Raw genomic sequence first — 12,608 nt, 5'->3', positions numbered from 1 at the left:
AACACTGCAGTTTTTCAATACCCAAAAGAAAATTACAAATATTGTGCATAAACAGTAAAAAAATGTAAACATATACATAATATATATCGCCTGATAATCACCTGTTCGGTAGTAAAATATAATATTGTAGTGTATTGAAATATGTATAATGGAAGAGGTCATTTACTTATTTATATATATGAAATAAGAAGCGAAAATGGTGCCATTTCTGCTACTTTTATTTTATTTTATTTATTTATTTGTAGTATTTTTAATGCTCGCGTCATTTTGTATATGCAAACCTTGCGCTCGTACTGAGCGTTCGTTTACATTGTCGCATATTTGATTACTAGTAATCAGCTATACAATTACAACGCCGTAATTGAAATCGAATGGGATTTTGTTTCTAAATCATTGCAGCTAATTAAATTTAATTTATGTGATTCATATAAATCAATAAGACAGTCTTAAAGAATATAAAAATTACTCTGCAGTGCTTGCGTATTGTATCCATTCAAGAAAAGCTGTAACGCATGTGATTATCATTAAATTTATGTATGCCTATCAGCCAAGTTAAGTGCGATTAATTCATCTAAAAGATTAATAAGACTTTTTCAGACGTTTGCCTGCAAATGTGTGCAACAGCTGTCAAGCCATCAGCACTAGCGACAGCACTGATGTGCATAGTAAAATATCAAGTGACAATTGATCAGATTGATGGCTGTGTAAATAAGTACCTATGCATACAGGGTGTGTCATCTTTAGTATAAGTATAGAAAAAATTAATAAATTTCGGAAAGGAATCACATTTTTATAGTAGAAATATATTAATAGTATTCGGTTTTTTACAATTTATAAACAGCATAAGTCAAGTTACTGCATCTATTATAAACTGCACAACTTTGTCGAGCATTTCAAGTGAAAGACCACATATTTAAGTATTTAAACTAAAGAAAACATATTTACTTTAATCAATACAAGACACAAATACAGTTTGTATAAAAGAATCTTAAATTTTATGAGGTCTCTTGTCGACTTACATTGCTGTCATTGGCTTTCTCGCGTTCGCCTGTCATATAATATGTTAGGGCGGCAGAGTTGTCATCGCTTACACGAGTGCAATAGCGATCCTGTCGGCTCCTTTGTTTATGTTGACCTCGTTAATGGTCTAAGGGTTTCTAACTATTCATTTACTTTTCAATTAACTCCACGGATTGAGGTCATACGTTCAAGAAATTTTTTAGCAGAAACTGAATAATTTGATCCTCCTCAAGATCGGGCTTTCTATTTCCCAAAGTTAGCAATCATCAGACATAATGAAATTGGTTTTGACATATGACATATTTTGAGGCCATAAATCATCGAAATCTCATCGGACTTCCCGTTCCCCAAATTTGGTAATCACCAGACAATGTAAAATTGATTTTGAGTTAACATAGCTAAACGACTATTTTCAAAGCAAAGCGTCCTTATTTCGGCAAATACTTTCCCAGATAAACGATTCATGATTAGAACTAACATATCGTCACCTAAAATACAAAATAATGTATCATCAAAAAAAAATTGAAAATTGTTGTCAGTTATAGTAACCAATATATTGGGTAGTCGAAAAAGTATTTTCGTATTTCTAATCAAACTTCAACTTTTTTTTTTATTTATACTAATAAATAAATAAACAAATACTTTTTGCCATTTCTAGAGACATTATTCCATCAGGGTGAAACTTTCTTCAGTGTAAATTGAAATTTCGAAATTTCCAGAACGAAAGCGAGCGAATCATTGTTGTGCTGAACTACTACATAAAATTTCATTGGTAGCTTGTGTGGCATTTGTCCCTCTCATTTTTAAACAACTGTAACTTTTTTTCAACTTCCCCGAATTTATTTTAAAAATATAAAAAATCTCACCTTACACTACATTGCATGACAAAAAGTGATTGGAAGCACTGGAAACATACGGCAAAATGCAAAAAGACTTTTTCGACTACCCAATATAACGTTTTATAACCAAAATTCAAATTTTGTTTTAATATTATTGGTTTCGATTATATCGTTTTTCCTTCGACTGTAAACTAATGAAAAGTGATGTTACGTTATTTTGCATTTTAAGTGACGATATACTGAATTCGAGTTTCCAAAACATATCTAACCAATTCAACCGATTAGCACTGGTTATTGCCAAAGTGATTGAGTCTTTATGTATACAGGCACACCCTGTATATGTAACATTTTACAAATGGCCAAGTCATCCAATTGAATAGTTCTCGTTGAAGCATTTATTAGAGGATTTAATTGTCAGCCTTGACTTATTATCGTTTAACATTTGAATGAAAAGCTCTACACATTTAAACACTATGAGTTTGATTAATTTGTGGCAACTTTATGCAAACAATGGTTGTATATTATAAATGTATTCAATATTTATACTAATTATATACAAAAATATATAAGAAAAAGCTCGTAAATAGTAATCACAAGAAAGACAATAATCAGAGATCTAGTCGATAGATGACGCTGAAGTCGGAATATAACACATTGTTTGCCGCAGAGTCTGTTAAAATTCGCGTCAAGCGCAGGCATCCTAAAGAATGACTACTTCCTTTGGGCCTAGGAAACTGGTATCGCAAAGAACCAAAACCAGTCTATGAGTGGCTTAATGGAAGATCGATCAAAGGGTTAAACACATTTTGATTTGGTTTGAAAAAAATTAATATTATATATTTTTGATTTTAGAAATATAAAAAAATTACAGTAAAATATTCAAATTTTTTTCTACAAAGATAAATATAACACAATTCGAGATATTAAAAATGTTTACATATATGTAGAATAACAAAGCCACATTCATAAAAGTTAAATCTGTAGACAATTTTCAAATGTGATAAATTTGCATGCACATTGCTATAACTCAACTTCCACTATACTTCATACGATTGAAGGCATACATACATACATACATACATTCATACATGCATACATTTATACCTTCATACATACATGCAGACATGTACTCGTAACAATCGCGCGTATAAATAGGCTAATACGCCAAGTCAATGTTCAACCTTCGTCGACTCCAGAAAAATGTAAATTCTTGGCCTTTGTTACAGCAATGCTGCCAAGTATTTGGTTCATATTTACCAGCATTTGTAGATATGTTTGTGGGTAAACCATTTTTCAACCAAGTTTTCTAGAACACATAGTGTCTTTAAGAGACGCTTTTCATTAAATTGCTTGAGCTGCGTGGCACACTTTGTAACGCCTCAGAGATTCGCTTTGAGTTCACTGTTTGCAAAAGCAACTCTTAACTCAAAAAGAAAAAACAAAAATGGCGATATGTAATTCAGAAAATGTTCTATATATTCACAAATATGTTTTGGAATATTCTATTGTAACAGTTGGCAGCGCTATTTAATGGTAACAACGCCCTAAGAATGAAGAAAGAGGAACGAATAGAAGAAAAATCCTATGAATTATGAATAAATTGAGTTAGAATCTGTTTGGTAGAAAACCAGATTACTTATAGATATTTTTTTACGGTAGCCTATTTTCATAAATTTCATCCAAAAGCCTTTCTTCGAATATTTCTGCCGCCGCCAGACTTCTTGTGAACCAAGTAGATCATCGAAATTGCTACTTGACTATACACTAGGAATGTAATGGGATGTCTGGTTAAAGCTGAAGACTAACGCTACATTTGCTAACGATGACAGATCTTCTGCCTATTCTATGTACGCTGCTGTAAAGGTGTTAAGCCTACACATACATATCTCTCTTTTTGTCTTTCAAATTCCAATATATTCGGAGTTCTGTAACAGGACTAGTTATGATATCGCTTCAATAATGCCGCTGAGCCTAGCGGAGTTGTCTAATGCTTTGAAATGGCCGACTCATACCCCACTTGAATATTAATTACTTAAAAAAATTAATTAATTGCACTGCTGACTTTATATAACACCAGCAGAAAGGCAACATTTACCAAATTTCACCCACAATTTTTTATCTGCACCGAATATGACTTCAAAACTTTTTATGATTGCAAGCATTTTTTCACATTTCATTTTTCTTCGAAGCGCAGCAAGAAGTTACCTAACTCATGAAATATTAACAATCATTACAGAAACCATAAAATGAAAAAAAAAAACAAAAACAAAAAAATAAATTAATGCATTTTTTTATTTCTTTGGGCCATATTTACATAAATTACGTCAGTTTGGTCAAAAAGCGTGAAAATTTGTGCGAAGCTCAAAAGCAAAAGTAAAGTTGCCGCTTGTGTAGGAGCTGAAGCAATTATAAGCCTTAAATGGCTGCAGTGTAGCCAAAACAATCTGCATTTCAATTTACAAACACACTGTCTAATACTTTCTCCACTTCCTAGGCCTAATAGAGAATTGTGCAACTGTTGCAGAAGATATAACAGAGGCTATATACATAATGGAATAAAAGATTTTGATCAAGCAAAAAGCGATTCCGTAAGTCTTCCAGACAAATCATTAAAAGATGTAATTCCTTGATTTCGTAATTTAGAGATTGCTTCATAGATTTGCATTTTTTTAGAAGGTTCTTGGTATAGGCAGTTCTTGTTTTAGGAATCCTACAAAGAAAGTATGTGGCCGAAAAGTTCATCTTCACTGATTATTTGAAATAAAATCTCTCTCGATGAAAAAATTAAATAATTTACTAGATTCTAATTACACGCGTGTGTGAAACAATGCTTTTTCAGGGTTTAGCCAGTTTTATTTGCAATTTCATAATGAATAGACAGACAGACATCAAGCTCTTCGCAAGTTCCCTGAATGGACCCAAAACCAGATGGCCACCGATCCCGATTTTCAGAAGAAAATTTTGTTTAGTGATTTTGTTTAGTGATCAAGCTCTATTTTGGTTGAATGGGTACATCAATAAATAAAATCTCCAATAATGATAGTTCACAAGCCATGGTGAAGACTGCCTTACATCCTCAAAAAGTCACTGTTTGGTCCATATTTCTTCAAAAATGAAGCCGGCCATAATGTTACAGTTAATGGGGAACGTACCTGAATTAGAAGATTTTAATGTGTTCGACCTTTGGTAATAACAAGACGGCGCTACATGTCATAAAGTCAAAGAAACAATCAATTTATAAAAGGAATCTCTTGGTGAGCGTATTATCTCACTTCGTGGGCTTCTATTGTAGCTTCCAAGATAGTACGACTTAGCAACGCTAGACTGATTTTTTGTGGGGTTATGTGCAGTCGCTTGTCTACGCAGATAAGCTCGAGACAATTGACGTCTTGGTAGAGGATATTCGGCGCATAATTGTTGACATATGGCCCCAATTGCAGTGGTCAAAATTGGGCTCTCTGCTGGAATTTATGGGAGCCAGCCCCGGCGGTAACTATATAATTTTTAAAACATAGAATTAAAAGATATAATTGATTTTCTAAGTATAAGTATGGATCGATTAACTTCTCCATGGACGAAGATAAATCGGAGATCGAATGTTGTCAAGCTATCTTACGATTCTTTTATTTATTGTCTTTTCGTATTTCTAATCAAAATTCAACTTATTTTTTTATATTTATAATGAACTTCAATGAACCAAATATGTACCATTTTGGTTCACCACTTTTTGATATTTTTCCGTTAGAGACATTATTCCATCAACGACAAGTAATTTGCACAGGCTGCTCTTGAAGTCAACTATACTCCATTAAGGGAGTTCTGCATTGACCGAAATAAATGATAGTCCGATGATGCAAGGACAGGCTCTCCCAATTTTTTCCGAGTCATCAAAGATATGTGTGGTCTAGCGTTTTTCTGATGGAAGACGAAGACCTTTCTAGTGATCAGTTCTATCCGTTTTTTTCGATTGCTCGCTTTAATCTCATCACTTGTTGACAGTAAAATGTAGAATCATATTTCGACTAAGCTGGAGCAGCTCATAGTGGATGATTTCTTTCCAATCCCACCAAACACTTGGGCGTCAATCCTGGCTTTGCGACCATTTGTTGCGCTTTACCACGCTTGGACCATGATCTTTTTCTCACATTATTGTCGTATTTGATACACTTTTCGTCTCCTGTTACCATTCGCTTCAGAAATGGTTCGATTTTATTTAATTTCAGTCAAGAATCGCAGATGTTAATATTAAATTTTTCACAGACAATTCATGTGGTACCCTAACATCGAGCTTCTTTTTGTAGTCAGCCTTTTTTAAATGGTTCAAACACTTTTGATGAAGATTTTTAAGTTGCTTAGCGATGTCATGGCTGTTTATGTGATAGTCCTGGTCAATCGTTTCCTTAATTTCATCGACTTTTTCAACGATAGGTCGACCAGAGCGAAGTGCATCTTTCGCACCGAAATTTCCAGAATGGAAACGAGCGAACCATTGTTGTGCTACACGAGCTGATACAGCATCGTCTTCGTAAACTTTACAAATTTCATTGATGGCTTGTATGGCATTCTTCCCTTTTTTATACGAAAATTTCAAAATATAGCGAATTTCTTCATTATTTTCACTCATTTTTGAACAGCTGTAACTTTTTACGTTTTAAGTTTATATTGGTTAAATGGATCTCACCTTTTCAACACTATATGGTATGATGAATACGAAAAGTCTTTTTCGACTACCCAATATATTGGGTGTTATTGGATTTCACGATAGGATTCTATAATATTTTTTAATATACTTTATCTCAAAACTAGAAGTACCCAATATGGGAATAACAACCCACCAGAAATTGAGACCGATAGATAATAATACGAACACAATACAGTGTGAATTAATCGAAGCCAGGGACGACGAAAAGACAGCCCTCAATGTTGTGAGATGACGAAAACGTGTTAATGCCCTATGCTCCAGTGAGGAGAAATCAAGAAAAAATTATTTTCTATGCAATGTGAGACCTAAAATGAACGAGAACCATTTTTTAATAATTTTTTTCAATTATTGAAAAAATATAATATTTTACTACAATACGTTTAATAATAAATTTGTTGCTTAAATACGCGCTTTAGAACTTTAACTAGCTTGATAATGACCTGATTTCAGCTTGACTATCGTACGATTGCCAAAAAGAAACCACACCACATGTTCTTCTTTATTCTGACCTCAACATTGCAAGCTTTGTTTAGTCTTGCTTGCTTCTATTATTGCTTACATGCATTTCAAAGTCAAAAAACTGCTGACCCACAAGGGTATTTGGATGTAAATCAGGCAACGGACTGAGAACTTACCTCGACACCATTCAGATGAACGCTGTGCTTCCGCGTGATATCGATGCGCAGACGGCGACCGCCAACAGCGCGAGCGTTACCATTCGCAATCGTGCTGCTGTTGGTGTTGCTGGCATTGTGGGTGCTGCTGCTGCTGCTACTTCTCCTGTTATCTGCCACGCTTTCATTGGGACCGATGGCGGGGGCCACATGACTGTGGCTCGTTGTGATTGTGCTGAACCAACTGCGATTGCTCACCACAGTTTTGTTGGCGTTGCTGCTGTTGTTGCTACCACTATTGCTACTCGCATTGATATCGTTGTTGTTGTCGTGTAGCGCACATTCAAAATGCAAGCAATTCCAAATTAAAGTAGCAATTAAAATGAAAACGAAGCCACTAGGTGAGCACATCATCAAGCGTTGGCGTTGGAGTTGGCAAAAGAGTCTTCCGCAACAACAAATATCACAAAACAAAAAAACTTAAACAGTTATAAAAATCGTTGAAAATGGAAAAAGCGAAGCGCGGAAAAACGAAAGCGAAGCAATCACAGCCATATGCAGCGCGGCGAACGGGGGGCAGGAGGAACGCGTGCGCTCAGCGTGACGTGGTGTTTCGGTGGTGAGCTGGGCATAAATGGGGGCAGCTCAACCAGCAGCAGCAACAACAACAACAGCTGTTGCCACAGCTAATCCGTAAGCATTGCAGCTGTTAGCCGCTGGAGCACGGTGTTCAAGCCAAGTTGGTGGGCCAACACTTCTGCAAGCGAACGCGCGGCTCCCGCTGTGTGGCTAAGCCAAACTAATTGTTGTTGGTCGGCTGCTTGTCGTAGGGCTGACAGGCGTGCTGCTAGTTGGGCGTGCGCACACAACAGCTGCGCGGGCGTTACTTTTGTTGTTATTGCTATTTGTGTTGCTGTTGCTGCTTATGCGATTTTCCAGCAGTCAGCCGCAAGTTTTTTGCCGCGTCGCGATTTGTGCTTTTGTTGCTGTTGTAATTTTTGTTTACTTATTCGGTTTTTTGCTGGGTAAAATGTGGGCTGATTTTTGCTTTGATTTAAATTGCCTCAAAACAATGTTGAGCGTGTTGTTTAATTGTTGCTTTTATACTCGCCGATGATGTTAATTTGCGTTTTCTTTACCGTTTTCGTTGTTGTTGTTGTTGTTATACTCACTAAAATTGCCCGCTTTTTTGCACATAATTAAAGATTGCCTATGCGTTTTATTGCCGCTGCTGTTGTTTTTGGTGTTTTTTTTTTGCTTTTATATTTTTGTTTTTGGTATTTTTCACTTATTTAGCTTTTTCTTATTAGTTTTATTACTATGATTGCGGACAAGTTAATAACTGTTGCATAAATTTTTGTGCCGTTTGCTTAAAATCGCAGCTCCTACTGTGTCTTCTTCAACTGCAATATGCGTTTGAGTATTAAGTTGGGTCGAATCGTAGAAATATTAGAAATTTTGACTAATTTTTTTTTCAGCTTTAGGGGAAAATAGTGTTTAGTACATTCCAAATTTCTGGCCGATACCGATGCCGATTAATAGATCGGACACTACAATTAACCTCTTAGTGATGTCGATCTTGAAAATACAAATTTTCTTATATAATATATTCCGAACAGGTTTTTGAAACAATATAAAACATAAGTAACCTTTTTTCCGAATTATTTCGAGACAAATTCCACAAAATTGATGAAAAGCTTTAAAAAATTAGTGTAGCATATTATTACAAAACTATCAAGACTTCGGCAATTTTAAGGAGTTACATGGACTTACGGGTTTAAAAAAAATCGATTTTTTTTATTATCTTATTAAATTCTACAACACCTCTAGAATATTGTCCTAAACTCTCAAGTTGATTCGGGTAATAGTTTTGGAGATACAGCCTTAAGGGCTTGTGCGCTCGTGGCTAGCTAGGCTAAACACGTTTTTCTCGAAACTGTGTTTTCAAAGTCGGTTGACAAGATTTCTCGAGAACTACTGAGCCTTTCTTCATGCAATTTTACACTGGTCTTTGGATACAATTAGGATTGGACGCAGAGTTTTTTTATTACAACTATTTGAAAAAAAATTCGAGAAATTTTGACTGAAATTTCATTTTTTTTTTGTTAAAATGTCTACCAAAATTAAATTTAAAGTATTTTTTTCCAAAAATTTCAAAATTTCTTTGTTAATAGTGTACGTTTGCAAAAGTAAAGAATTTAATTTACAATTTTTTATATATACAAGGTGCGTTCCAAAGTAAACAGGACTTTTTGAATCTAGCGCCATCTATATATCGGCTAGTGCGTTAGAATCTGCTGTCTTAATCGATTGTCCACTGAGAATTTCACGACATTTCATTGATTGGAAGCGAAGTTAATGCATTTTAAGCGTCAGTATATTTGTGTTATCGGTGCCAAAATGAGCTTCGAACAAAGAACCAGCACTAAATTTTGTTTGAAAATTGGTAAAACTTTTACCGAAACGTTTCAATTGATGAAACAAGTTTATGGCGATGATTGCCTATCCCGTAGCAGAGTGCACGAGTGGTTTCAACGTTTTCAAAGTGGTCGTGAGGACATAAATGACGATCAACATGTGGGCCAATCAAAATCCGTGATCACCAGAAATTCCATCGAAACTGTGCGTGAATTCATCAAAAATCAGCTGAAATCATCATTGAAATTCATGGAAATGGAATTGAACATCTCCGAAACATCGATTTATCGCATTTTGACCGAACATTTGGGCTTACGAAAGGTGTGTACACGGTTTGTTCCAGACAAATTGACTGACGACCAAAAATTGCTCAGAATTCAACATTCGAAGGACATCATTAAAGAGGTCAAATTTGACCAAAAATTACATTTTAACCATTAACCACTCGCCGTATTCACCTGATATGGCACTGTGCGACTTCTTCCTTTTCGGTAAAATGCATTTGCCCATGAAAGGAAAGTGTTATGCAGACGTAGAGGCCATTCAAAAGGCTTGCACCGGCATACTGGCGGCCATACCGGCCAACGAGCTGAAACACTCGTTCGACATGCTTTTGGACCGTGCAAAAAGCTGTATTGAAGCAGAAGAAGACTATTTTGAAGAAAATAAATTGATTTTGCTGAAAAAACCATTTGTTCTGTTTTTTCCTGTTTGCTTTGGAACGCTCCTTGTATGTTGAAAAAATTCCGTTTTTTATTTGAGAAAGCCCATGTAATCCCTTAGATTTCGAGAAACTAAAAACTAACAGTAACTACGGCAACTTTATATTAGCATTAACAGGACTTTCTAAATTCGGTTAATATTTTAATTTTTATGCAAAAAGTGTCGAACAACTGTTGAGATCTGGTGAAGCCACGCTGGAACCATTTCACTCTTCTTAATAAAAACAACTTAATAGTCCAATATCATCAAATGGACAGAAAAACTGCTTACAAAATATATTTCGAAAATTTTAGAAACTTTTTTGGTATAAACATTTGAAAGAAGTATCTTTCTTAGAGCACCAAAGCTATAAAAACTGGAAACTACGAAATATTGCGCTTCAACTTCTAGATTAACAGAGAAAGACCCGGCAACAACTATACAAAAAGTAATGATTGGACGAAAATTTTCCAAAAAAAACTATAGCAGAATGGTTGGTCTGGTTCTTCCGGTGCGAGGGAGTCGACTTCTTGGCAATAGTTTTCAACTTCAGAACTTTGAAACATTTTTTTTTACTTTGTGTGTGTGTGAGGTTCTAAAAGGAACAAAAATTATCCAAAATGTAAATAAGTCTTGTCTTAGCAATTCTCGATTCCATTGCATCAGAATCCACAGAAACAGTTGCGGCTTCTTTCTCGAAATCGTAAATATCAACTTAAATAATTGAAATTCTCATCGACTTGGTACCAGAATATTTGAAAGCCAAGTTTGTAATAAAAACCATAAGCATATCAATTATTCATACAATATTTCTCTTACTTGGCTTCCGACCCACTCTAATGCAAATATGTTTACAGTAGTTATAAGCGCTATAAAAATTTCTTAAGCCACCTTTTTGCATTATTGGAGTTGTAATTCCGAGAAAAATGTGCAATTTACGAATTTTAAGCATTTTTACTAGTACAACAATAGCAACAAAGCGAATTTAGCCACATATTGCCAAACTGAAGAAATCAAATAGCGCGTCAGTATAAATTTCAACATTTATACTATATTATGCTTTTCTTTTAATTGCAGCTAAACAAGCATCTTAATTTCTGTGAAAACGATCGCCGTTAATGAAAAATAATTTGCACATATTTATGCTTATATTAGATTTTAATTAGATTGAAAGCGAATTGCAACAGTGCAACTGCAGCTAATCATATATTCATACATATGCGTATATGTGTGTGAATGCACTCAGAGAAATTTACAGCTAGTGCACAAAATGCAACGGTTAGCACACGAACACACACACACAATTTAACATTTAGTATTCTTTGTTTATTTCGCCTGCCCATTGACTATATGAGCATTGTAAATATGATTGCCTCACTTGTAAGTATGTTTGTAATTGTGTACATATGTGTGTGTGTGTTGCTGTTGTTGGTTTCGTGTCTTTTGGTTTTCTCATTTAACGGCAATGTAAATTATTTATGCGCGTTTTATGCACTAATTAATCGTTTTGATTGCTTGTTGTTGCTGCTCTTGCTGTTGTTGTACTGTTACTTTCTTATTACATTTATGTTCCATATGTGTGTGTGTTTGTGTTTATGTGTACATGTCTATTTAACTGTTTGTTTGTTGTTATTGCACATGTTTTAGCGGTGTTTACTGCGCGGTATTTGCGTTAAAGTTTTGCTGAAAGCCAGTGTATTCAATTTTCTTTGTGGCTTTTCTTTAAGTCATGTCTTGCTTGGCTCGTTTTTCATTTCTACATACCTTTCACATGTAAATACTTCTGTTTCAGTGCCTCATATTATATCACTAATTCTTTTGTAAGAGGTTTTCTTCAAGTTTCCAGGCTAATATGTTAATATTCAGAAGTATTTTGAAATATTCCTGTGGTAAGGAGGTTTAATTGTGTTACATGCACAAGAGTGTTTTCAAGGTTCAAAATTTTAGAGGTTATGTTAACTATAAATAATACATAATAAAATTCGCAAACTTTCCAAACAATTTATGATGCGACATTCCTGATTATTAGCAATACCTGATCAACCAATCCGGCCTTAGAACAGTACTTTAAAGTTCTTCAAAACACTTTCTGAAACAACGTTAACAGCAGCTGTGCTTTTTCTAAAATCTAGATATGTAGCAGGAATCTGTAATCACGTAAGATAACAAAACTTGCTTTGTTGACGAACGCGCAAAAGGTGTTGTTACCACAAATTAGCTCACTTTTGACTAAAAACAACGGCGAGTTGTTAATTCGGAGCAGTGTTTGGAGGTGTTCAAGCGTAATAAACCCGAGTTATTGCATCGATATAC

At 34.8% G+C, this 12,608-nt stretch overlaps 1 protein-coding gene across 1 annotated transcript in view; it reads right to left on the bottom strand.

Moving 5' to 3' along the window:
* Positions 1-12,608, bottom strand: part of LOC126756510 (uncharacterized) — a 43,087-nt gene that overhangs the window by 25,959 nt on the left and 4,520 nt on the right. Inside the window, 1 exon segment of the mRNA XM_050469612.1 lies at positions 7,197-8,578. Within this exon segment, the coding sequence (XP_050325569.1) occupies positions 7,197-7,589 (393 nt within the window). The 5' untranslated portion in view covers positions 7,590-8,578.

The sequence above is a fragment of the Bactrocera neohumeralis genome, chromosome 4, assembly GCF_024586455.1.
Source record: "Bactrocera neohumeralis isolate Rockhampton chromosome 4, APGP_CSIRO_Bneo_wtdbg2-racon-allhic-juicebox.fasta_v2, whole genome shotgun sequence".
NCBI classification, from domain to species: Eukaryota; Metazoa; Arthropoda; class Insecta; order Diptera; family Tephritidae; genus Bactrocera; species Bactrocera neohumeralis.
Note: the sequence above shows the minus strand (reverse complement) of the source record. Positions and strands in the feature narration are given on the sequence as shown.